Raw genomic sequence first — 25,191 nt, 5'->3', positions numbered from 1 at the left:
ATGGCCTGCCTTTCCTCACTGCCTTGAACTCATTTTTAGTGCTGGCATGCCAGACGACAACACCATCCCCAGATGTCTTGTCTTGGCGGGGACCATCCTGATGGATCCTCTGGCACCCCATTGCTTTTTATACATCCTTGTTTCTCTCTCCAAATACCCTTTTTTTCTCAGCTTACTCTGATTGCTGCAAACTAAGTTTGCAAAGTGCAAATGTAGTTTGGATTCCATGAATGCAGCAGGGGAAAGTGGGGAAGAGTTGGCTTTGCCAGTAGGTTTAGGCAAAAGCAGACTGTTGCAGCCTCTCCTAAGGTCTCTCTTCTTCCTTCCTCATTCATAACTTTTGCCATCTTGACCACACTCTGATGTTGCTTGGCTGCACACATCCCTGTTTTAGTCTGTGAAATGTCAGAAGGTATGGTTTCATGAAGGCACACCCCTGGTTTTTCAATGCTCCCAGTTTGGTTTTTAATTGGGGAGCTTGGAGGCCTTGGGGGAAAAAAGGGTTGAGGGCCACATGTGTCCTATGGACAGTTCTTTACCCACCCCTACTCTGACCACTATGACCCTGGCTGTGTAATTCAATGTAATATTCCTGAGCCACCCAAATCCTTGTTGAGTTTGTTTCATTAGTTTCCTCCGAACGAAGGCTACTGCTTTAAGTCGTACGGGTGCAAACTTGAATCAATCAATAAAGTTTTAAAACCCAGTATCAGCAAACTGACAAATCACAGCACACCCTCTATCTTGCCCGATAGCTAAAGATAGCAGGGAAATGTAAAATAAAATCAGCTTACGCAACATGAAGCCATAACAATTCATCAGACAGATCGAAAGTGTTTGAAACAACTGGATGAGTGAGAACCAATACTGCTTAAAACCAACTGAAACAGGTTAAAAGACAATTTAAAAATTGAATGAAATCAGTTAGACCCCAAAGTGAAAAGCCTTTTACTCTTACAAGAGCCCACATGGTGTAGTGGTTCGAGTGTTGGACTATGATTCTGGAGACCAGTGCCTTCAAGTTGTTTCCGACCCTAAAGCAAACCTATCATGGGGTTTACCTGGCAAGATTTGCCCAGAGAAGGTTTGCCATTGCCTTCCCCTGAGGCTGAGAGACTGTGACTTGCCCAAGGTGGGTTTCATGCCTGAGCTGGGAATCGAACCCTGGTCTTCAGACCTACACTCAAACCATTATGCCACACTGGATCCCTTACAAACTTGAGCGGCAAAAAACTCTGATTGCTTTCACTAACTGATTGACTTTGTTTCTCTCTTTATGTTCTTCCCTCCTGAACCCCGAAAACCAAAGAATACGGCTTGAAGCTGGGGAGCCAGATCTTTATCAAACACATTGCGGACACAGGGCTGGCAGCCGGAGACAACAACCTGCGGGAAGGGGACCTCATATTGAAGGTGAATATGGGAGCAGGGGAAGGGAATTGGGGGGCTAGAACAAGTAACAGAGCTGTTTTTCCCCACCAATCCCTTGGACATCGTCAAAGAGTGAAATTGAGCAGGAATTCCCCAAATCTGTCTTCCAAGATCCACTGGTATGTCTCAGGTATTAGATTTCTCTCCTACTTTTCCTTCTAAGGAGGTCAATGTGGGCTTTCCATACCTTTTCCTCACTTGATCTTGGGAGTAACACATTGGCATTAATGTGTTGAATGTGCCACCTGTAATCATTCTATTTTGTCATGGTTTCAGCAAGAGTGCAACATAGCTGAAAGCAAGCATGGCACAGTAGTTTCATTGCTGGACTATGACTCTGGAGACCAGTGTTTGAGTCGCCACTCAGCCACGAAACCCCCAGCTGACCTTGAGCAAGTCACACACTCTCAGCCTCAGAGGAAGGCAATAGTAATGAATGGATATTGCCAAGAAAACCCCATGATAGGGTTGCCTTAGGATCGCCATAAGCCAGAAATGACCTGAAGGCGTACAGCAACAACAAACATAGTTGCATTTCAAAAATAATGCAATGAGTGGGGGTAAAATTACATCCTGGGTATAACTATCTTTTCTGGTTTGGAAGGAAAGGTACACGACGGAAGGTTTCAAAATCTTAAAAAGGATGAACATGCCCAAAGAGCAGTAGTTCTCAAACTTTGGTCTTCCGTAATTTGGACTGCAGCCCTTAGAATTCCTAAGCCTTGGTTAATCTGAGGTTTCTGGGAGCTCTAGTGAATTATGTCCATTAAAAATAAATGAATTAAAATAAAATCCTGGGGGCCACACTTGGTGGGCGACAAACGTCAGCACCTCTGATATAGCAAGTAATATTTTCTGACTTTTAAAAGTTACTTTTGAGGTCATTGTAGAGAAATTTGACACAACGTTCTCCAAGGTTTAGACCATTCTCGCTGATCGGTGGGTATATTTTCTTAAAATAACACAACGAAAAGGCAACACACAACAGTTTAAACACTCTGAGTAGTAAAGTCCAATTGCAACATCAAAGAAGTTACTTTTGCAGCACCACAATGGGTAATAGGAGTGAATTGTGTTAAAGAATCACTTTCTGAGCTCTAGTTGGCACAGCAACCCTGTCCGGCAATTCAGGTGGAGAGAGAAACTGGTCACCCATAGAATTTAATGGCTCAGCGAGAGGGATTTAAACCCAGATCTTCCAATTTAATCACTCTAACCACAGTCTCTCTCTGTCTCTTGCAGATCAATGGTGTGGCCAGTGAGAATATGTCTCTTGCTGAGACACGGCAGTTGATAGAGCAGTCTGAAGGACAACTCACCCTGTATGTCTTACGGGATAACAACCAGTTCTTGGTCAATATCCCCGAAGTGAGAGACAGCGAGAGCGAAAGTTCCCACTTGGACGGTGAGCATACAGGGTGGAAAGAATGCATTTGGAGACGTTAGGCCATGTGCATAACCTCCGGATATTTTTCAGGGCTCCAGCCAGTTCTCCTTTACTTTTTGTGGGGTGCCTGTCCCAAAGGCCTTCCCATGCTCCCTTGGGAATATGGGGACAGTATAGCCACATTTCTACCCCACATCAGGACTTTTGAGACCCAAGAGATGCCATTGTTTTCAAACAAGACGTTAGCTACAAGTTGACTTCCTATTTGAAAAGTGACCTCTTTCGAGGAGGGTTGCAAGGCATCCTTCATCATAAGGGATGCCTCTTACTTGAGGGCTGAAAACTGGCCCTCTGTGTAGACTGAAGGAGACACCCAAAATCCCATGTTTTGGGGTATGGTAGTGATAAGAGGAGAACCAACATGGCATAGTGGTTTGAGCATTAGACTACAACTCTGGGGACCAGGGTTCGATTCCTGCTTGGCCATGAAACCCACTGGGTGACCCTGAACTACACACTTTCACAGCCTGAGGAGCAGTAGAGAAATGACTGTATAGGCATGGAGTGAGATGGAAAAGAGGTTGAGTGGAATAACAGAGATGAGGAGGAAACTGGGAAGGGAAATGCAGGAAAGATGGTATAAAGAATGCAGTAATGGGATGTTATAAGTTAAGAAAGTTAATAAATACCTATCAGCCATGAGTAAGTGACCTCTTTTGTTGGTATAGTTACTTGTTCCTATGAGTATAAATAGGGAAGTATGCAGCTATATATATATAGGAATATATATGATAGGTGTATAGGTGTAACTGTATAGGTGCATATATATGGATGTATTTATGAATACCATTTTAAAGTATACATAAATACCCTCTTTACAAATATATGTGGAGAAGCCTATTTGTTGTACATTTGATGTAGAGGAGACGATTGAATGTAAGGTTTCATACTTAGAAAGTTATCGCATGGGGGCAAAACCGTCCCCCGATGTGTTCTAACGAGCACAAGCGCGGGCACGCATGGAGCGTGATGGGAACCCGATGGGGCCCAGAACGCTAGTTTACCGCACGGTGGAATGCCGCCGCTGCCACCGGGCGTTCCCATCGGGTTCCCGATGTGTTCCATGAGGCACCATTTCTGGGAACAGTTTCAAAAGCGTTCCCAGAAATGGCGCCTCCTGGAACACATCGGGAACCCGAGGGGAACGCCGGCGGCAGCGGCGGCATTCCATCGTGCGGTAAACTAGCGTTCTGGGCCCCATCGGGTTCCCATCACGCTCCGTGCGCGCCCGCGCTCGCGCTCGTTAGAACACATCGGGGGATGGTTTTGCCCCCATGCGATAACCTTCTTAGAGTGTATGTTTTTAATATTCAATAAACATTTACAGTGGACCCTTGTTATCCGCTGGGGTTTGGTTCCAAGATCCCCCGTGGATCACAAAATCCGTGGATGCTCAAGTCCCATTAAATATAGTGAGATAGCAAAATGGTGTCCCTTATAAAAAATGTAAATCAAGGTTTGATATTTGAAATTCATACTTTTTTTGGACCTTTGCGAACCGTGGATGCTTGAATCCGTGTATAAAAAAATCAGTGTATAAGAAGGGCCAACTGTATATATAAAAAAGAGAGAGAGATGACCGTATACACCACTCCTTTGGGAGAGGAGATGCCATTTTGTTTTTTTTACCTTGAGCTGGCCCTAGCAAGCCCGATATGGACTGGATTTAGATCTGTCTTTCCCAAAATGGAGGGTTGCCATACTAAGAAGCTGTCCCTCTCTTTTTGCTCCCTCCTCTGCCAGACATCTCCGATCTTGGTTCTGACATCTCGCCTCCACCACCGGCAGAGAGCAGTCCACGCTCGCCCGAATCTCCGCGCAGGAATTCTCCCTCGTAAGCCGTCTCCTTGGACATCTTACTCTTGAACCTTTCCTTCACCTCTGCAGTTATTCCTCAACCTTCTGTCTCCTCCTTATTGAGTAATTTATTTGATTATTTTCCTGCCCATTTCTTTTTGCATACAGAGCATCTGCTGATTAGAGCTATCCATTTCCAACTGTTTCCATTTTTGCAACTGAAGTTAAATCGAAGGCTTTCATGGCATCCGTAGTTTTTTGTGGCTTTTTCTGGTCCTGTGGCCATGTTCTGGAAGAGTTTCTTCCTGATGTTTCACCAGCATCTGTGGCTGGCATCTTCAGAGAATGCTTGTCTGGAAAGGAATTGGGTATATATATGTTGTGTGACCCTGGGAGTATATATTTCCAGGCAAGCATTTTCGGAAGATGCCAGCCCCAGATGCTGGCGAAACGTCAGGAATAAACTCTTCCAGAACATGGCCACAGAGCCCGAAAAATCCACGAAACACTATGAAGTTAAATCGTTTCTGTAGTAGAGGAATGACCATATACACCACTCCTTTGGTGAAATCTGGTGGCTTTTTATTGCATATTGCTCCATGCTATAGGCAACAGCCATCTTGCTACCTTTGACTCCCAATGACCATCATTAAAACTGTACTCTCCATAACACATCAGGTTTTGAATCTGAATTGAAGTTCTCACAAACAACTTATATAGGTCTGACTCTGGATTCTCCGCTTTAAAACATGTGTCAGAAGAAGTAGGCTGAAGTCTACAAAAGCTCATGCTGCCAACTTCTTTCTTTCACTTAGGAGTTTATCACATTGAGGCTGATTTCGGCATTAAAGTGAGATTAAATCGCATTTAAAGCATCCTGCAAATGAAGCGGAAATGGCGAGTATTTGGGCAAATGATTATCACACGCAATTGCACAAATAAAGTGATATCGGAAATGCATTGTCGCCGAAATCCTGAAAGTAAAAAGATGTGCGTTAATGCTTTTTTGTGACTGCTTTAATGTCGGGTTTTGTGCGACGTTGTGTGAAACTTTTACTCGTAATGATGCGGTTTTTCTGGGATATTCACGGGATAAACTCCTGATCTCCTTCGTGTGATAAACTCCATGATCTCAAAGGTGTTACAAGATCTTTTTGCATGCTGATTTTCCAGATTAACATGGCTATGGCCTGTTACAGACTGCCAAAATAAAGCTGCTTCGGGTCTCTTTGGAGGTATGCTATTTAAATGATGCATGGGTCCTAAGAGTCCGGAGGTAGCGCCAAAGCCACACTCCATTCCTAAGCACTGGAGTGCAGCTTTGGTGCAGCTTCTGGATTCTTAGGATGCATGCATCATTTAAACAGCATACCTCCAAAGAGACCCGAAGCGGCTTTATTTTGGCAGTCTGTAACAGGCCTATATCTTTAAATCCTAACAAGGTTTAATTTTTCCCCTCACCTTCCTCACTCCAGATCAAGGAGACATTCCAGCAAGAAACAAGTGCCAACAGAGGAATTTACTCCAAACCCAGTTTTTGGTGAGTTCCTAGTCCACCTGTGAAGGAAGGAGATAAAGAAAGAAAATAGGGCAGAGTCTAGGCATCTAAGCTCATTTTCATTGAACATGGCTGCATCCTATGGTATTTTGGGAATGCTGAAGGCAATAGGAAAAGAGGAAGACTGCATTTCAGATGGATAAATGCAATCCAGAGAGCCATGGCTTTCCTACTTGTGACCCCCTTTTATATCTATATGTGGACATTGTGCCCCCACTTAACACATTATATGGATTAAAAATAGCTTGTTTAGTGTGCAGATTTTGATTTGCACATGTATATTTGTATTTTAATATTTTATAAAGAAATAACATTGTTAAAATTAGAACAATTTTATTTAACTAAATGTAACACATGTATAAATTTTAGACATACTAGGCACATGCCCCAAAGCTCACACACTCAGTTACGACTGTTCATTCTTTCTTTCACTCACACGCACTCATTCACTCTCTCTCACACACAGAAATATTCCTTCTCTTCCTGTATATGCAAGTATACATAAATGCATATGTGAGTATGTGAAAAAGAGATGAAGAGTGTGACGTGTGCGGGTATGCGCGCACATGTCTGTGTGCGTGGGAGAGAGGAATTGTGTGTAAGACTAGGAATGAACGTATCTGAGGGAAAGTCATATAAAGAACATTACTGAGTGCATGTGAGGGAGAAGTAGTGTTTGTGAGAAGAAAGTGTGTTTGTCCAATATAGAGCATAGAGGGTCATTGGTGGCATAGGATGGTGGGTATCTGGTTGGAGGAAGAGCAAGTGAATGCACCTCTGGTGTTGTAGTTTCATTTGCAGTTTGCAAAAGCCTTGGGTGCTATGATTCAGAATTCAAAGTACCCCACAGCACTACAAATCTATACCCTCCAACTGTCTCAATGAGGCAAGGACCATCCCAATGAGACCCCTTTTAAATTTCTAGCATTATTGGCATTGAAAACTGTTCCCAGCCAGAATTCTTACATTTGCCATGTTCATATTGCTGTGTTCCTATAACATGTGTTTTGCAGTTTTGGACTTTCTTTTCACCTCTGAACGCGTCAGTAGCTGAATGTCCTTTCAGCTTGAGTCCAGTTTGTTGCTTGGCCTTTGCTTTTTCTTTGGATGCATAAACTATATATTTCTTACTGCTCTACTGAAGTTTTAAGTTACAGCAATGTTAAAAATTTGATGGGGCATAGAATTCCTATTTGGAGAGCAATTGTTTCATTTAGCCTTGCAACTTGGCACATTTCAGGTTTATCTGGAACAGTCACAGCTGTCTCACAATAGCTGTTTAGTTCCTAGTTTGGTGTTTTCCATGTTACATAAAATGGGAGTCATGTCCAGGTTTGAGGAACAGTCATTGCAAAATCTTCTCTTGTAAGCCATGTCTCCTGTGGGTACGCTACTACTTACCTTACAATTGTTCTGATTTAGCTGGGATAGTCCCAAGTAATCCTCCCAATTTTTCAGCTGCTATTAAAATGTCAGTCTCTCCTCTTCCACTTTCCCCCTTCATCCTTGACTTACTTCAGTTGCTGAAAACTGGACTCAAAGTGCAAAAGTATTTTGCGTTCATTTAGCAGGGAATTGCTGCCACCTCTCCTGGTTTGTATGTTCCTCATTCATAAGGTTTGCCATCTTGACTACAGTCTGCTTGGCCACACATTTTCTGCTTTTCAGCTGTGAAACACTAGAGGATATGCAAATCCCAGATTACATATGATGCAGCCATGACAGTTAATGTGGGCAGTTTAGTGGCTATAATTGTGGCATATTAGAAAGCTATGTCTGAAGTTACCTTTTACATTATCGCCTTGCTTTTTTTCCAGATGCTCAGGAAGTCCCAGAGAATGACTATAATGCCCATGAGGATATTACTGTCTCCCAGAGTGGTGGCTATTATGGGTAAGAACCATGGCTCTTTGTCCAACAGACATGGACTAGATATTCTGGAAAGCAGTGTTAGGCCACCAGACCCTGATGCTTAGGCCTTTTCTCCAATTTCAGGTACAGCCCAGATTCCAAAGTTGTCCATTTCATCAAGGCCCGGAGCATTGGGCTCCGACTTGCCGGTGGCAATGATGTTGGTATATTCGTGGCTGGTGTGCAAGATGGTAGCCCAGCAGAGAGCCAAGGCATCCAGGAAGGTGATCAGATCCTCCAGGTAAGGTTAAGAGGTGATATGATCGCCCTGTTTAAATATTTGACAGGATGCCATATTGAGGAAGGAACAAGCTTGTTTTCTGCAGCTCCAGAGAATAGGATCCAAAACAATGGATGCAAGCTCCAGGAAAAGAGACTCCAGCTCAACATTAGGAGGAACTTGCTGACAGTAAGGACTGTCCAACAGTGGAGCACACTCCTTCCTCGGAGATTCTGGCAGAGTCTCCCTCCTTGGAGGTCTTTAAACAGAGGCTGGATGGCCATCTGTCAATGGGGATGCTTTGAGTGAGAGTTCCTGCATGGCAGAATAGGATTGGACTGGCTGGCCCTTGGGGTCCCTTCAATCTCTAGGATTCTATGATTCTGTTACTTGTTCTGTGACTGAAGTATAATTGGGTTTCTTTAGGAAACAGAAACAGTGCAATCTGTTTTGATTTGTCAGACACAGTTCCAGTTAACCCTCTGCCATCCCACTTTGTCAGGGGAAGGAGAAGAGAGGACACCATCTTGCCCTTCCCAATCAGCTCAGGCAAAGGCAAACTCTTGCAGCCTCTTCTAGCTTTTACCTTCTTCCTTATTAATCACTTTTGCTACCTTGACTGATGTTGCTTGGCCACATACATCCTGGTTTTCATCTTCAAAATGTGAAAGAGTATGCAGAGGCAGCTGGGAACACAATAATTTTTTTTTCCTGAATTGGACTTGTGGTTTGCCTAAGTCCAGAATCTTGGTTCAAATCCCACCTTTGGGAGGTTTGCCAATGAGGAGTGGTTGTGTTTAAATCTGAGGTAGGTAACACAGAAAAGTTTGGGAACCCAGTTTCTTCCCCAGGTCATTCTGGGAATTACATGGACTACCAAAAATGCATAATCCATTGATAACCAAAAAGTCCACTTGAAAAATGAGGGCTTTTTAAATGTGAAATAATGCAAGGAACCTGCATCTATTTAAGAGCCAGACTGCTGCTTTTGGAGTCTTCTTGGAGTCATTTGAGTAGTTAAGAGGTTCAAGTCTCAGTAGACCTATGAAACTCATAGAATCATAGAGTTGGAAGAGATCGCAAGGGCCATCCAGTCCAACCCCATTCTGCCATGCAGGAAATCTAAATCAAAGCATCCCTGACAGATGGCCATCCAACCTCTGTTTAAAGATCTCAATGGATGTACCTAAGCCAATTCTCTCTCTCAGTCTGATCACCTCACAGAGATGTTACTGGGACAAAGTGCAGGTTAAGGTAGAGGCCATTGCACTAATTTCCCACACAAGCAAAGTCATGCTTGGAATTCTGCAGCAAAGACCCCTACCTTATATGGAGCGAGAAATCCCAGTGATGCAAGCTGGATTCAGGAAAGGAAGAAGCACTAGGAACCACATAGCAAACATATGATGAATAATGGAGAGCACCAGAGAATTCCAAAAGAAAATTTACATGTGCTTCATTGATTACAGCAAAGCCTTTGAATGCATAGACCACAAAAAGCTATGGGATGCTCTCAAAGAAATGGGAATGCCACTACATTTGATTGTCCTGATGCATAACCTGTATTCTGGACAAGAGGTTGCCATCAGAACTGAATATGGAGAAACAGAATGGTTCCCAATTGGTACATTCACCCTATCCATATGCAGAGCAGCCTTAGACTCAGAGTCAAGAGGAGTGAACATCGGAGAAGGAATATTAACAACCCAAGATATGCAGGCAATACAATACTGCTAGCAAAAAACCAATAATGACTTGGAACAATTACTGAAGAACGTCAAGGTAGGATTAATGTTAAACATTAAGAGAACAAAAATAATGACCATGGAAGAACTGCAAGAATTCATCCAAGATAATGAGGAAATTGAAATAGTCAAGGAAGTCTCATATCTTGGATCAAGTCTTGATCCAAATGGGGACTACAGCGAAGAAATTAGAAGAATAGGAATGGAAAGGCCAGCTATGGAGGAACTGGACAGTATCCTAAAATGGAAAGATATAACTCTGAACATCAAAGTGAGGATCGTTCAAGCCACTGTATTCCCCATCTCCATGAGAGCTGGACAGGGAAGGAAGCTGATAGAAAGAAAATCAACTCATTTGGGATGTGATGCTGGAGAAGAGTGATGAGAATACTGTGGTCAGCCAAGGAAACAAGCAAATAGGCTCTAGAGCAGATCAGGCCCAAATTTATCCCTGGAAGCCAGAATGGCTAAATTGAGGCAATCGTATGGCCATATCATGGGAACCATGAATAATTAGAAAAGCCAGTGATGCTGGGAAAAGTGGAAGGCAGTCGAAAGAGAGGAAGACCACATGCCAGATGGTGGGATTGAATCAGAGAGGCCATGGCTCTGAGCCTTCAGGTCCTGAGCAGACAAGTGGAGGACAGGGAGTCTTGGAATTGTCTCATTCATGGTGTCTCCATAAGTCAAAGTTGACGTGAGAGGAGTTAACAAGATGGAGAGCCATGAATGTGGAGTGCCCCTCTTTCTCAGACTGTCTTACCGCACAGGGATGGGGAGGATACAGTGAGGAGCAAGGAAAAGAGCCATGGATGATGCCTTAATTCATTGATCTGTGGAACGTGTAGTAAAAACAATTAATATTTGCAGAATGGATTCAGTGAAGGAGAAACTGTGCTACAGAGGTATGCAAACTTTTATTGTAGCAGCACACCATGGAAAAAGTACATTTTGGGGGCTATAGCATCCACAGAATCCCTCGGGGGATTCTGAAAAAGGAACTTTCCCCAAGCTGTTTGGGAGCTTTAGCAAGCAAGTTGTTGCATCTTGGTCTCTGTTCTCCTCCTGGCAGGTCAATGAAAGACGCTTCCATAACATGACTCGCGAGGAGGCTGTACAGTTCCTCATGGAGCTGCCGCCGGGAGAGGAGGTGATTCTGCATGTCCAGAACAAGCAGGACAGTAAGTTACTCGCCCTTTGGATAGTTGGAAAAAAGAGAAAGGCTGACGGGGCAAAGTCATTCCCACAAAAAAGCCTTCATCTGTCCAGTCCTCCCACCCTCCCTTCCTCCCTTCCTTCCTTCCTTCCTTCACACAGTCACTCTTGTCTGTTTCTGTCACTCTATCACTGTATTATCTCTCTCTCTGTCACTCTCTTTCTGTTACTCTATCACATACTCCATCACTGTCATCTATCATTCTTTCTCAGTCAATGTTATCACTCTATTGCTACCAATCACTGTCTATATCTGTCTGTCTGCTGGTCTGTCTGTCTGTATCAGTCTATCTGTCACTATCACTCTATTATCTCTCTCACTGTATTATCTGTCTATATATCAGTCACTCTATCATGCTAGCTATCACTCTGTCAGTCTTCATGTATCACTTTCCATCACTCTATCTCTGGAGATTATCAGACGGGAGGAAATAGGGGAAAGTCGTGCAATCACACTGAAGATTTTCAGATGACGTTGTGCTTATCCAGGACTTAACCCATGAAGATCCAGGAATGCTCCAGCAACAAATCATTCCCAGGACTTCCCCATGAATGGTTTGTTGTTGGAGCATTCCTGGATCTTCATGGGTTAAATCCTGGATAAGCACGATGTGTCTGAAAATCTTTCACAGGATTGCTCAACTTTGCTGGGAGTATGCCTTTTACTCCCAGCCTTTCACCACTGTCTGATAATCTCCTCTGTCACTCTGTCACTGTCTCTCTGTCATTCTCTGGATTGGTGAAAGGAAACAACTTGAGGATTCTTCATCACCGTCAAAGAGACAGGAAGAAAAACTGAGGTCTTGCGATAGCCGAAAACAAACAGACTTTGCGACTCCTCTCCTCCAACCATCCTAGAAACCAGGTCTTCTTCCTGCCTTTGCCCAGCACAGACCTCTTTCTTGTTGCTCCTGCTTGTTCTCTGGTTACCTTTGCTTGGATGACAATGGCAAACCCCTCTGAAGAAACTTGCCAAGAAAACCCCATAATAGGGTCTCTTTGGGGTTTCTAGAAGTTGGAAACGGCTTGAAGGCACACAACAAGAAACCTTTCCATCTGCTTATGGCCCTTTTCCCTCTGTGATGCCTTTCCAATTGCCTAGCATTAGGCATTTAATTCTTCCTTCTTTTCTCTTCTTAATAGCCTTTAATATATATATTTTAAAAATCCCCCTTTCTGCCACTTGTAGCTACTATTCTTTCTTCCCTTTTCCTTTCCTCTCTGTCTGCTGTGGCTCCATTAGGAGAGGCTTGTGTGTCAGGCCCTGGGATTGTGTCATCTCCCTCTCTCTTTCCTCCTTTCCAGTCTACATGAAGATGGTCAAGTCCAACGTAGGAGATTCCTTCTACATCCGCACCCATTTTGATTTTGAGAAGGACACACCTTCTGGGTTGAGCTTCACCCGTGGGGAAGTCTTCCATGTGGTGGATACGATGTACCGTGGCAAACTGGGGAGCTGGCTTGCCATCCGGATGGGCAAGGAGCTCCAAGAAATGGACAAGGGCATCGTCCCAAACAAGAGCAGGTATGGTGTGTGCGTTTGTACATGAGAGAGAGAATACATTGCATGCGCATGCTAGCACTATACTCTCTAACATTTCAGAGATGAAGGTCAAGACGTGGGGCCATGCTACACCAGTGTAGTCAAGATGACAAAAGGTATTAATAATAAAAGAACAGGATAGTCAGGAGGAGCTGCAACATGTTGGTTTCCCTGAGCTTCCTGGGTTATGGCATGATTCTGCCACCTCCTCTCTTCTCCCCCAGACTATGGAGGTTATCAGACAAGGGAAATTAGAAGTATAATCCAATAGCAATCATGGGGTTTCATGTTATTGCGTGATAGACTACCTCACACAATTTCAGGCAATGGGAAGTCAGTCCGAATGCAATCATGGGGTTTCATGTTATTGCGTGATAGACTACCACATGCAATTTTGGGCAATGGGAAGTCAGTCCAAATGCAATCATGGGGTTTCGCGTTATTGTGTGATAGACTACCACACACAATTTTGGGCAATGGGAAGTCAGTCCAAATGCAATCATGGGGTTTCGCGTTATTGCGTGATAGACTACCACACACAATTTCGGGCAATGGGAAGTCAGTTCGAACGCAATTCGAATTCATGTAAATTCGCTGAACTAGCAAATTCACGTGAATACATTCTGGCCCCACTTTCTTTTCATTAAAAGAAATTCCTCCAGTGTGATAAACTCCTTAGTTACTTGAGTGCAACTACGTTTGGACTTTGAACTTAGTTTGGAGAAATTGAAGGCAGCTTCAGTTTCTCCAATTGCAAAGGGAGAAAGTGGGAGGAGGCGAGAGAAACCAGGACATTTTAAAAGCTGCGGAAAAACTGAAATGGCAGAGAATTGTTCAGGACTGTCCTTGCCGAATCAGAATAGTTGAAGGGTACGTAGTATAGAATTCTAACTAATCACATTTACATTCTGATGTACCGCTCCTCCAAGGTGACATAGAATACTCTCCTCTTCCCCACTACAATTTATCATCACAATAACCCTACAAGGTAGGTCAAGAAAGACCGAGAGAATGAATGTCCCAATAACGTTGTCAGCATGATGACAAAGATGCGTTGTTTGGAGAAGTAAGGCTGAATGCTTGTCTGTTAGACCCATGTCCATGCTGGATAATTGGAGCTGTCACTGGAGGGCTTCGGGAGTTTGTAGTTGGGGAAGGAACTAGAGCTCTCTGGCTGAGAATTCTCAATGCCCCTCCATCAACTTCCAGTCCCAGGATTCCATAGGACAGATCCATTTGGTTTCTTTAGTTTGGGGAAGAGAAACCTGAGAGGTGACATGATGGCCTCTAAAAATACATTTATTGAAGCAAGTGTGTTTTATGCTGCTCCAGAGATTAGAAAACGAACCAGTGGATTCACATTGCAAGAAAAGATATTCCATCTAAGCATTAGGAAGAATTTCTAAACTGTAAAAAACTGTTTGACAATGTAAACAGACAGCCTTGGAGGGTGGTAGACTCTCCATCTTTGGAGATATTTGAGCAGAGGTTGGAGGTACACTTTCCAGAACTGCTGTAGTTGTGTATTCCTGCATGGTGGGGGTTTGGAGTTGCGTTCCCTTTCAACTCTGTGATCCTTGTAATTCCTAGGGCAGAACAAATCGCCAGCCTTGAATCAGTCCTCAAAGCCACCTCAGGCACCTCCGGTTCTTCCGGTGCGCGTGCCGAGTTTTGGAAGCTGCGCGGACTGAGAGGGGCCAAACGCAACCTGCGGAAGAGCCGTGAAGACCTATCAGCCCTCACCAAACAAGGCCACTATCCACCTTACGAAAGAGTCATGCTCAAGGAAGGTGGGGAATTCATTGTGGAATTTGTGTATGTGCCATCGTGACCTGGCAGCATGAATTGTGTGGCAACCATCATGCCCTGCCAGCTTTGTAGTTTTTGTTTGGGGCCACTTGGGATGTAGATTCCTGCATGGAAGGGGGTTGGACTACATGGCCTTTAGGGTTACCTCAAACTCTATAACTCCGTCATTCATTCTTTTGAGTTCAACCAGGGGGTGTTAGGCAACAGTTCCATGTCTCCAGGATGTAGTGAGCTGAGATAGACTGCCATTGTATGGGAAAGGTATTTTATCCTTAAAGGAGGAATGGTTGATAGAAGAGGATAAAAGAAGTGGGTTTTCGGCATGGCTGGTGGAACAACTGATCTTCTTTTTCTAGTATAGCCAGATGGCATGGGAACAGGGATGGAACAACCCATAATGAGAGGGAAATGGTATTGAAATTAAATTAAATGAATTGTCACCCATGACTTCATTATTTGAGATAGACTTGCCCTGTACATGGAGGATCCACATTTTGCTATCTTCATAGGCCTACGCTAGAAGGGACCTGTTGGGTAGGACGATCAAGTCTAGCGCTCCATTTTGGATGCAAGCAGCATGTGAGCGCAGTGGCGCCTGCCTTGTTCTTCAATCTCAGCATCTCATAGTCATGAAATAGACTTCCCGGGAAACTTGAGGTTTCATGCAGCCGTCATCATGGCAAATAGCCACGATGATTAATATTACCTGATTGACTGACTTTTCCTACTCTGTGGAATGGTCCCAACCCATTTTAAAGCCAGAGGCCATCTCCATATCTCCCAGTAATGAGTTCCAGAAGTGAGTTAAATCTGTGTACAGCAGAGTGTGGGGTAGGGTTGCCAAGTGATAATAAAGGACACAGCTCCTGTGCCTTTTAATAGCTGTGTAGAAGAAGGAATTTTAGCAGGGGTGACTTGTCGGGTAACAAGCAACAGCGGCTGAAATTCCCTCTTCTACACAATCATTAAAAGGTACAGAAGCCCTATTACTTATTTCACTTGGCAATCCTAGTGTGTGAAGGAAGCAAAATGCACACCAGGAGTTTTATGTAATAATAATAATAATAATAATAATAATAATAATAATAACAACAACAACTATTATTATTTATATCCCGCTTCTCTACAAAATGCAAAATTATTTTATTTAATCGTTTATTTTATTTTTATTATTTCATTATTTTATTTCATTATTATTATTTCATTATTTTATTTATTTTTAAAAATTATTTTGTTTAATTGTGTGTGTGTTTTTCAAAGCTTACCATATATTCCTTCTCTATTCCTGAACATCTCATGGTGGCATACAATAAATTCAGTTTAAGACAATAATAATAATAATAATAATTATTATTATTATTATTATTTATACCCTGCTCTTCAGCCAAAAGGCTATCATATTAATATGATAATTTATCAATAATAATTTAATAGTAATAGTAATAGTAATTTATTAATAATAATAATAATAATAATTTATTAATAATAATATTATAATTTATTATTATTATTATTATTATTAATTTTAACAATAATAATTTAAGAGACTACAAATACGGGGTGATTCAACAAGAATGCTGCAAACAATTCACAGCAACAGTTTGTTTTTCTTCCAGCAACCTTTAAGCGTCCGGTGGTGATCCTGGGGCCAATCGCCGACATAGCCATGCAGAAACTGTGCACAGAGATGCCGGACGAGTTTGAAATTGCTGGTGAGTCCTCCTTCAGTTGAAGGGATGGTGCAATGGTTAGGCAAACCTATCATAGGGTTGTCTTTGCAAGGTTTTTTTCAGAGAAGGTATCCCAATGCCTTCCTCTGAGACTTGAGTTCAGTTCAGTTCATCTTTATTACAGTTCGTAGACCAGCACAGGTAAAAGAGGGATGCAGAACAAAAGAAGGTAAAAACAAGGTTAAAAACACAAGTTAAAAACTGAATTTAAATCATAGAATCGTAGAGTTGGAAGAGACCTCAAGGGCCATCCAGTCCAACCCTATTCTGCCATGCAGGAACTCTCAGTCAAAGCATCCCTGACAGATGGCCATCCAGCCTCTGCTTAAAGACCTCCAAGGAAGGAGACTCCACCACAAACTCTGAGAAAGAGTGTGTTCCTCTGTTGAACAGCCCTCACTGCCAGGAAGTTCCTCCTAATGTTGAGCTGGAATCTCTTTTCCTGGAGCTTGCATCCATTGCTCTGGGTCCTAGTCTCTGGAGCAGCAGAAAACAAGCTTGCTCCCTCCTCAATATGACATCCCTTCAAATATTTAAACAGGGCTATCATATCACCTCGTAACCTTCTCTTCTCCAGGCTAAACATCCCCAGCTCCCTCAGTCGTTCCTCATAGAGCTTCCTGGTTTCCAGACCCTTCACCATTTTAGTCGCCCTCCTTTGGACACATGGCTCCAGTTTCTCAGTGTCCTTTTTGAATTGTGGGGCCCAGAACTGGACACAATATTCCAGGTGGGGCCTGACCAGAGCAGAATAGAGTGGCATTATTACTTTTCTTGATCTAGACACTATACTTTTAAAACCCAGTGAGGCAGGGCAAGATTGGCTGAGACTGAGAGAGTGTGACTTGCCCAACATCACTCAGTGGGTTTCTGTGGCTGAGTAAGGATTTGAACCCTGGTCTCCCAGAGCCCTATTCCAACACTCAGACCATTACTCCACACTGGTCTCACAGTGTGCAAATACATGTCTGTGAAGAAGTAAGCCTCATTCAGTTTAGTGGGGCCGTGCATGTTTCCATGATGTCAGTGGATATAGGGTTGCCAGCGAACACTTTGTTAATACCTGTTTCTTAGCTTAGCCAATGTGTTTTGACTTGCAAACAAAATAAAGGCATGCTTCCATGTTGTCAGTGGATATAGGATTGCCAGCGAACACTTTGTTAATACCTGTTTCTTAGCTTAGCCAATGTGTTTTGACTTGCAAACAAAATAAAGGCATGCTTCCATGTTGTTAGTGGATATAGGATTGCCAGTGAACATTTTGTTAATACATGTTTATGAGCTTAGCCAATGTGTTTTGACTTGCAAAAAAACAAAGGCTTGAATAAGTAACACAACCCCTCAACCGACCATGGACCAGGTGATGGTTATTGTCTTTCCGAAACTGCAGTGTAAAATCAATGTTTTGTGGATCGAAGGGGCAATTCCTGTTCCGCTGACTACCAAAAACGCACTAGGACACATAAATGGAGAAAATAAGGCCACTAGTTCTATTGCACATAGCCGCACATATGTAGTAGAATTCAAAGACATAGCCGTATTAGTCTGAACCAGTTTGCAAAGGGATCTCGTGGCACTTTTGAGACTAAGTGAGAGTAAGAAAGACGTTGGTGGCATAAGCTTTCATAGACGTGAGTCTACTGCCACCAACATGCCACCAAACACTCTACCATGCCGCTAGATCGCAAAGTCACCTCCCAGTAAATTTCCAGTGAAAAGCGCATGGTGGAGACAATAGAATCAATGAATTAGATGACTTAAGAAGAGCAGCCACCAAACAAACAAGAAAGGCAACTAAATAGGTTCGGTGGTGATAGCAGATCTCTGGATATCGAAAATGGTGTCTCTCTCTCCCTCTTTTTTCACTGGTCATATCTTGTTTCTTTTTCTCTATGTTTTTCCAGAGAGTGTCTCCAGAGAAGGAGGATCAGCCAAAGTGATCAAGCTGGACTCCGTGTGGCAAATTGCAAAGCAGGTGGGAGAATGTACTAAGTGGTGCCAGTGTGAAGCTTATGGAGGTGAAATTTCTGGTGAAATACATAGCGTGACACCCTGAACTTGTGAACACATATGTGGGGCTCTTGGAGGTCTCTCATTCATAGGTGTGCAACATGGGTGTATTTGAGCTAGAGTGGTATAGAGATCTGAGAGTTGGACTAAGACTCCCGGAGACCAGGGCTGAAATCCCCTCTGCTCAGCTATGAAAATATATTGAGCCATGCTAAATCCACTCTGAACAAGAGCCAGGAACACACTATTTTCAAAGTCAGTGTGATGACATGGTTTGAGTATTGAACTAGGCGTCATATCAGAATTCAGATCCCTTCTCATCCATGGAAACTCACTGGGTGACCTTGTAGACATCATCCTCTCCCAGAATATTAGGAAATGGCAAACCACGTTTGAAGGAACTGTGCCCCAAAACCCCTGTGTTAGGTTCACCTTAGAGTCACCAAAACTCAGAAACTACTTGAAGTCACACAGCAGGTGTCCCAATGGCCTCCCTGCGATCCCAGAGAGAGATGCACACAATTCACATCAATAATGTAAAACCATGAAGACTAGAATCTTGATATTTAAGGGGAGATTCCTAGCTCACTAGTTGAATTTAGAAAGAACCAATTTCTCACATTTCCAATTTAAGGATGAGTTGATGGGAGAAAATCTTTCTCATCATTGATATCTTGAGAGCACCTGCCACTCAGAGGAGACATAAATTGAGCAGCAATTGAACCATCTCCCTGTGTTCCCTTCCACAGGATAAACATGCGCTATTGGATATCACGCCTGCAGCAGTGGAGCGCCTCAATTACGTCCAGTACTTCCCTATCGTGGTCTTTTGTGAGCCAGAGAGCCGACAGGGTGTCAAAGCCATGCGCCAGTGGTTGGCGCCGGACTCCAAGAAGAGCTCGCGGCGCCTATATGCCCAGGCCAACAAGATGCGCAAGCACTGCAGCCACCTCTTCACGGCCACCATCAGCCTCGCAGATGGGTCCAACAGTTGGTACCAGCATCTCAAAGACATCATTCGGATACAGCAGGCCCGGCCAATCTGGACGACGGAAGAGCAGGTGGGTGGGTTTACGGTGGTAGAATCATGTGGCGTGTGGCTAGGATCCGCATTAGGTCTTGAGTGAGCACCCTTCAAAACACCCCCATTTTTTGCCCCTTCTAGGGGACATTTTTGCCATGTTTTAGCTTCTCCCATAGCTGTTTTGGATCCAAGAGAGGACTATTTTCAAAACAGAAAGTGACTGGAAATCATTTCTGTTTTTAAGAAAGACCCTTTCTGCACCTCAAATGTCCTAGCGGTGCCAAGATGTGACCAAAAACAAAAAGTCCTCTGGTTAACATTTGCAATGACAAGGTCCCTGACCTTTTGCATGTACCTTTTCAGCCCAAATGGCTATTTGATGTTAATTTTCTCTCCTTGCTTCTCACTCCTCAGGTGGATGTCTCCGCTGAGGAAAGCTTAGATATGTTGAACCAAACGTCAGCCACCAGCCCTGGCTACCTGACCTGCGACAGCCGTGCCAACAGCGACTATGAGGAGACGGATGCCGAAGGGGAGCCCTACACGGACCAGGAGCTGGAAGAGGCTTATCAGGAACCAGCCTTGTCCCGCTCCTCCGAACCCACCGAGAGGAGCCTAGAACAGGACCTGAGTGAGCGCGTGGCGGCCGCTTTGGCCTATCCCATCAATCTGGTAAGCGCATGACATATAAGATTGTGAAAGTCTTGTGCATATGACTCTTATTTAGTGCACACACGTTGCAAAACAAAAATATACCCTCCAATCGTCCCAGTTTGACAGGGACAGTTACAGTTCGATCCTCTGCCATCCCACATTTTCAGCTGCTTTTAAAATGTCCCATTTTTTCTCCTCCCACATTTCCTCAGTTTATTTATCTGTTTATTTCCATTATTGCACTTTGAATTGAGTTCAAAGTGGAAAAATGGCTTGCACTCGATTTTGCCTCCGACAAAACCAAACTGTTGCAACTTTTCATTATCTGTGTGTTCTCCCTTCTTTATAAGTCTTGCCATCTTTATCGCACACTGACATTGGTGGGCTACATGTGTTGAAGTTTTCATCCGCGAAACATTCAGATATGGGAACACTGAAATTTCACAATCCTAGTTAATCCTCTGCCATCCCATTGTCTCAGCTGCTTTTAAAAGGTCCCAGTTTCTCTTTCCGTCTCCCACCTTTCTCCTTCATCATGGAGACTCACAAAAGGAATTTCAACCTTTGAGAATGTGGGAGGTGAACCCCTACCAAAATGGGAAAGACCCAAATGATGGTAACCATTGCGGGGAAATGGTAGCTTGTTTTCTGCTGCTCCAGAGACTAGGACCCGGAGCAGTGGATGCAAGCTATAGGAAAAGAGATTCCGCCTCAACATTAGGAGGAACTTCCTGAGAGTAAGGGCTGTTCAACAGTGGCACAAACTCCCTCGGAGTATAGTGAAGTCTCCTTGCTTGGAAATCTTTAAACAGAGGCTGAATGGCCATCTGTCAGGGATGCTTTGATTCAGATTTCCTGCATGGCAGAATGGGGTTGGACTGGATGGCCCTTGCGGTTTCTTCCAACTCTATTATTCTATGATTCTAAGGTATCTAACCTGGACTCTTTAAAACTGCTCCTGGTTGAACTGTCTAGCCACACCGCATACCCTCCAACTGTCTTAGTTTGGCATAGAAAGCCCAGATTAATCCTTTCCTGTCCCACAGCTTTTAAAATGTCCTGATTCCTCTCTCCTCCTCCCACTTTCCCGCTTTGTCCGTGGCTTTCTTCAGTTGCTGCAAACTGATTTCAAAGTGCAAAAATACTTTGCACTCAAATAACTCAGCTGGAGAGAAAGAAGCAAACTGCTCTTTGCAGTCGGCTTAGGGAAAAACAAACAGCTGCTCCTACATTTGGAACAGAGCATTCTGCACTGCAGGGTCCCAGATTGCTTCTAAGCTTGAAAAAAATCAGGGAAAGAAGAGAGCCTTGCCAGTTTAGAGGAGTTTCCCTTTGAATCATAGCACCTTGGACCTGTGCAGAGCTGGCCCAGTTTTCATCTGTAAAATGTCTGAGAGTAAGTAAAAGCATGGGAGTTTAGCCTTGTTTGTTGCTCTCTGTGTTGCACTAAATCTGTCAGATGCCAAATCTGTGGTACTTTATTCATTTAGCCAGAATCCTGTTGGTGCCTTTGTTGTTGTTAACTCCATCAACTGACTTACGGTGATCCTATGAACGAGAGACCTCCAAGTCACTTTGTTATCCATTGCAAACTCAGGACAGTGGTGGCTTCCTCAATTGAGTCTATCCACCTCTAATGTGTATTCAGTTATATATTTTGGCACTTCAAGAACTTGTCTAGTTCCTCCAGAGCTTCTTGTTGTCTTCTGATTTCTGGAATGCAGTCTGACTTTGGATTTTGAGCCAAGTTATAAGAAATGTTTGACTATCTAAACACTGGCATGAATATTGGGATTGCCCTTTTTGAGAAATCACGCAAGGGTGCCACCCCAATCTAGGCCATGCAAGTGACGCTATGCCAAAGTAACAATACACTGTGAAATAGTTCATATGGTGGGTAAAATAAAAGATGTATTATCTTAACACATTATGCATCCCATTATACAATTTTTAGATGGCAGTTAAGTTGGGTGTATTCCATTCATGTGTTCCTCAGCATCTAAACATACATCTGTACTTTGAGCATTGGACTGTGACTTTGGAAACCAGGGTTTGATTTCCTACTTTGCCATGAAATGCCCTGGGGCAAGTCACACTCTCTCAGCCTCAGAGGATGGCAATGGCAAACCCCCTCTGAACAAATCTTGCCAAGAAAACCCCATGACAGGTTTGCCTTAGGGTCACTGTAAGTCGGAAACAACTTGAAGGCACGCAACACACAAACACTATCCAACCAACTCTAGTTTCTAGTAAGTTTCCAGCTTTCTCCATTTTACGTGGGAGGCTGGGGAGTAACTACACCATGTGCAAGATGCAAACTTGAGGCATCAGTACTCACTGTGCCATCTCTGCACCCCAGTGCCATGCTGTGTTGTAACTTTGATGTAGCATAAGTCCAGTGTAGTGACACTGTTGTACCTTTCTGCTATGCAAACCACTGAATGGCCAAAGACACTGGCTCTGATCTCTTCTGTTGTCTCTCCTGCAGCACGATGGTGACCAGCAACCCCAAGGACAGTGGCAGCAAGAGAGCAACATCAGGTACCTGGCCCCAACCTTGCCTTCTAGTTCGGAGCTGTAGTCAGATACCAATGTGCTGAACCAGGGAGGGAACCGGAAATGTCCACAGATCTATACGTAGAGAGATCTTGTAGCACCTTTGAGACTAACTGAAAGAAATTGGCAGCAGGAGCTTTTGTAGACTTCAGTCGACTTCCTCAGATGCAATTTCTTTCTTTCAGTTAGTCTCAAAAGGTGCCACAAGATCTCTCTGCTAACTAACTCAACAGACTAACACGGCTATATCTTTGAATTCTACCACTATGTCCAGAGATCTGTTAGCATTTTTATAGATGACTCAGATGATGGAACAGAAGGCTTGCTTATCAAAGTTGTTTATGGCACCTGGAGGGCACAGTCAAAATTCAAAATGACCTTGTCAGTTTGGAGAGCTGGGCTAAAACTAACACAATGCATTTCAACGGGGGGTCTCAAGAGACTTTGGCAGTCCATACCCCATTCCATATACTCCCCAAATCATATTTGCCCCCAAACACTTTCTAGGGGACATGGGGGATTTCTTACCGTGTTTTGGGGCATTTGCCTTCCTCAACAGAGAACATTGTGAAGCAAAAGACATTTTTTGAAAGCTTTTGCAAATATTTGAGTTGACGCAGGGAGGGGGAAAGAGTCCCAGGGAGCTTCTGAACATGGTGCACACCCCCAAGAAGTCATTCTGGGGAATTTGGGTGAAGGGGGAATTGGATTGCTAGGGAGCAGCTTGCCACCCATACCTTCCCCACTTCTGGGCTAGCTGGATGTCAAGAGTTGCTGAATTAGTCCTCATTGCTTCATTTATAACCTGGATTCTCCTTTGCCAGGGAGTACGAACACGACGCACTGCGCAAGAAGTTCACCCAGGCTCGGGCCTACGACTCTGAATCGGATCAGGACTATGGTTATGACTGGGGTCCTGCCACAGACCTGTAAACATAGATTGCAGTGGGACCAGTAAAGTTTTCATTTTTCAGCTTGTCCAGGAAAAGCAAAACGACAAAGATGGTTCCGTCCACTATGAACTAGGGATAAGCGCTTTCCCTTGGTGACCTGTGCCTTTTGAATACCCCCCATTCAGCGGACACTCACACTACCTATATTTTTATCATCTCAATGCAGCCAAAAAGAACAATCTTCCACAAGGTGAAATATCCGGTACCTTGTTACCCCTTTCCTTGGTTCTTCTTGTCAGCTTAAGCCAGCAGTACAGTACCTATAAGTTTCTTCTACCCTCAGATGAGATCCACCCCATTTCTCTGTATCATTTTAAGATTTCCTAACCTGCCACAGTCCAGAGATTGGAGTATGGTTGCCATCATCCACTCACGTTTGTTAAGGGTGATGGGAGTTATAGTCCAGCCCATATGGAGGATTGCAGGGCTGGTGCTGCTGACATGGCACTCGTATGAGGACACCCCTACAACCGTTGGTATCCTAGACCACTCCAATTATGTATGGCTTGCCCCAAGAATTATGTAGCTGGGCTTTTGGTTTTTCTTTGCACCCCATTCTTAAGGTATGTCTGCACTGCACAATTATGTCAGTTTCATACTGCCTGAATCAAGGAATGCTAAATCTTCGTCATCCTGTAAATCTGTTTGTAGTTAATTGTGGCAGTTCAAGCCAAAGGTGAAGCTACAGGAAGGCAAAATGGTGGCATCTTCCCCCCAAATAAGAATTCTGCCCCCCAAATGAAATTTTTCTCCATTTTCTATCATCAGAATATAAAGCAATTATAGCCAGGGTGAATGACTGTGTCTCACTCTCTGCAGCGCTAGAAATGTTGGGAGTGAAGGAATATTTCATGGAGGAAAGAATTATTACTTGAAGGAGAAAGGGCCCCCCAAATCTTGCCTTTCCCAAGTGGCTCAGGCAAAAGCACACAGCTGCAGGCTCACCTAGCTTCTCTGCTCTTCCTCATTTATAACATTTGCTATCTTGACCACGCTCTGATGTTGCTTGGCCACACATATCCTGCTTTCATTTTGATTTCTTGGAGGGTATGGTTTTTAGAGCACTATATCCCTGTACAGTTCCAAATCCCTGTACAGTTTTAACAAAGGCAGTGTTCACTTTTCCTTTTTCAAAACTGCCACACTCCCACATACTTGGGACTGGGGTTTATTTTTATGGTCTCTAACAATAAATACACAGTCAGAGTGGACAAGGAAGGTACGGAGGACCCTGGGATTTCTCTGGTTTGTTATCATGGTGTACAGCCAGGCTTTCTCCGTTCATGGGACTTTCTTTTAGAAAGCTATTGGGGCTGTGTGTGGTTTATTTTTCTGAGCCCACCACATGTGCCTTTGTAATAAAGAGACTCTTTTTAGCCAAACTGTATGTCCTGTTGAGTATGAACAAAGGGCAAAAGAATGAAGGCTGTGCAGGGCAGTTTGGGTTTTTTCCTGCTGCGGGAGACACGGTTCTGTTGTTCTAGTGTTAAATGCAATACTTTTATCTTTAGAACAGTTTAACACTTTCAGGTATTTCTTCTTGCAATGGGTGCGCATGGTGGTCATGGGACTAAATCATGGTGAACAG

General features: G+C 43.7%; 1 protein-coding gene across 4 annotated transcripts in view; it reads left to right on the top strand.

The window, feature by feature from the left end:
* The window catches only part of LOC149308393 (tight junction protein ZO-3-like), a 48,229-nt gene extending 23,250 nt beyond the window's left edge, over positions 1-24,979 (top strand). For all 4 annotated transcript variants that reach the window (XM_089535707.1, XM_089535705.1, XM_089535706.1 and 1 more), the window contains exons 6-20: positions 1,310-1,413; positions 2,674-2,836; positions 4,622-4,712; positions 6,151-6,215; positions 8,051-8,126; positions 8,229-8,385; positions 11,182-11,290; positions 12,630-12,849; positions 14,458-14,657; positions 16,293-16,388; positions 18,311-18,381; positions 19,166-19,477; positions 19,855-20,112; positions 22,583-22,635; positions 23,475-24,979. In XM_089535707.1, the coding sequence (XP_089391833.1) occupies positions 1,310-1,413; positions 2,674-2,836; positions 4,622-4,712; positions 6,151-6,215; positions 8,051-8,126; positions 8,229-8,385; positions 11,182-11,290; positions 12,630-12,849; positions 14,458-14,657; positions 16,293-16,388; positions 18,311-18,381; positions 19,166-19,477; positions 19,855-20,112; positions 22,583-22,635; positions 23,475-23,583 (2,084 nt within the window). In that variant the 3' untranslated portion in view covers positions 23,584-24,979. The remainder of the gene's footprint in view (positions 1-1,309; positions 1,414-2,673; positions 2,837-4,621; positions 4,713-6,150; positions 6,216-8,050; positions 8,127-8,228; positions 8,386-11,181; positions 11,291-12,629; positions 12,850-14,457; positions 14,658-16,292; positions 16,389-18,310; positions 18,382-19,165; positions 19,478-19,854; positions 20,113-22,582; positions 22,636-23,474) is intronic.
* Positions 24,980-25,191: the final 212 nt, after the last annotated feature.

The sequence above is a fragment of the Sceloporus occidentalis genome, unplaced genomic scaffold (assembly GCF_023333645.1).
Source record: "Sceloporus occidentalis isolate IW3139 unplaced genomic scaffold, rSceOcc1.0.p SCAF_8, whole genome shotgun sequence".
NCBI classification, from domain to species: Eukaryota; Metazoa; Chordata; class Lepidosauria; order Squamata; family Phrynosomatidae; genus Sceloporus; species Sceloporus occidentalis.
Note: the sequence above shows the minus strand (reverse complement) of the source record. Positions and strands in the feature narration are given on the sequence as shown.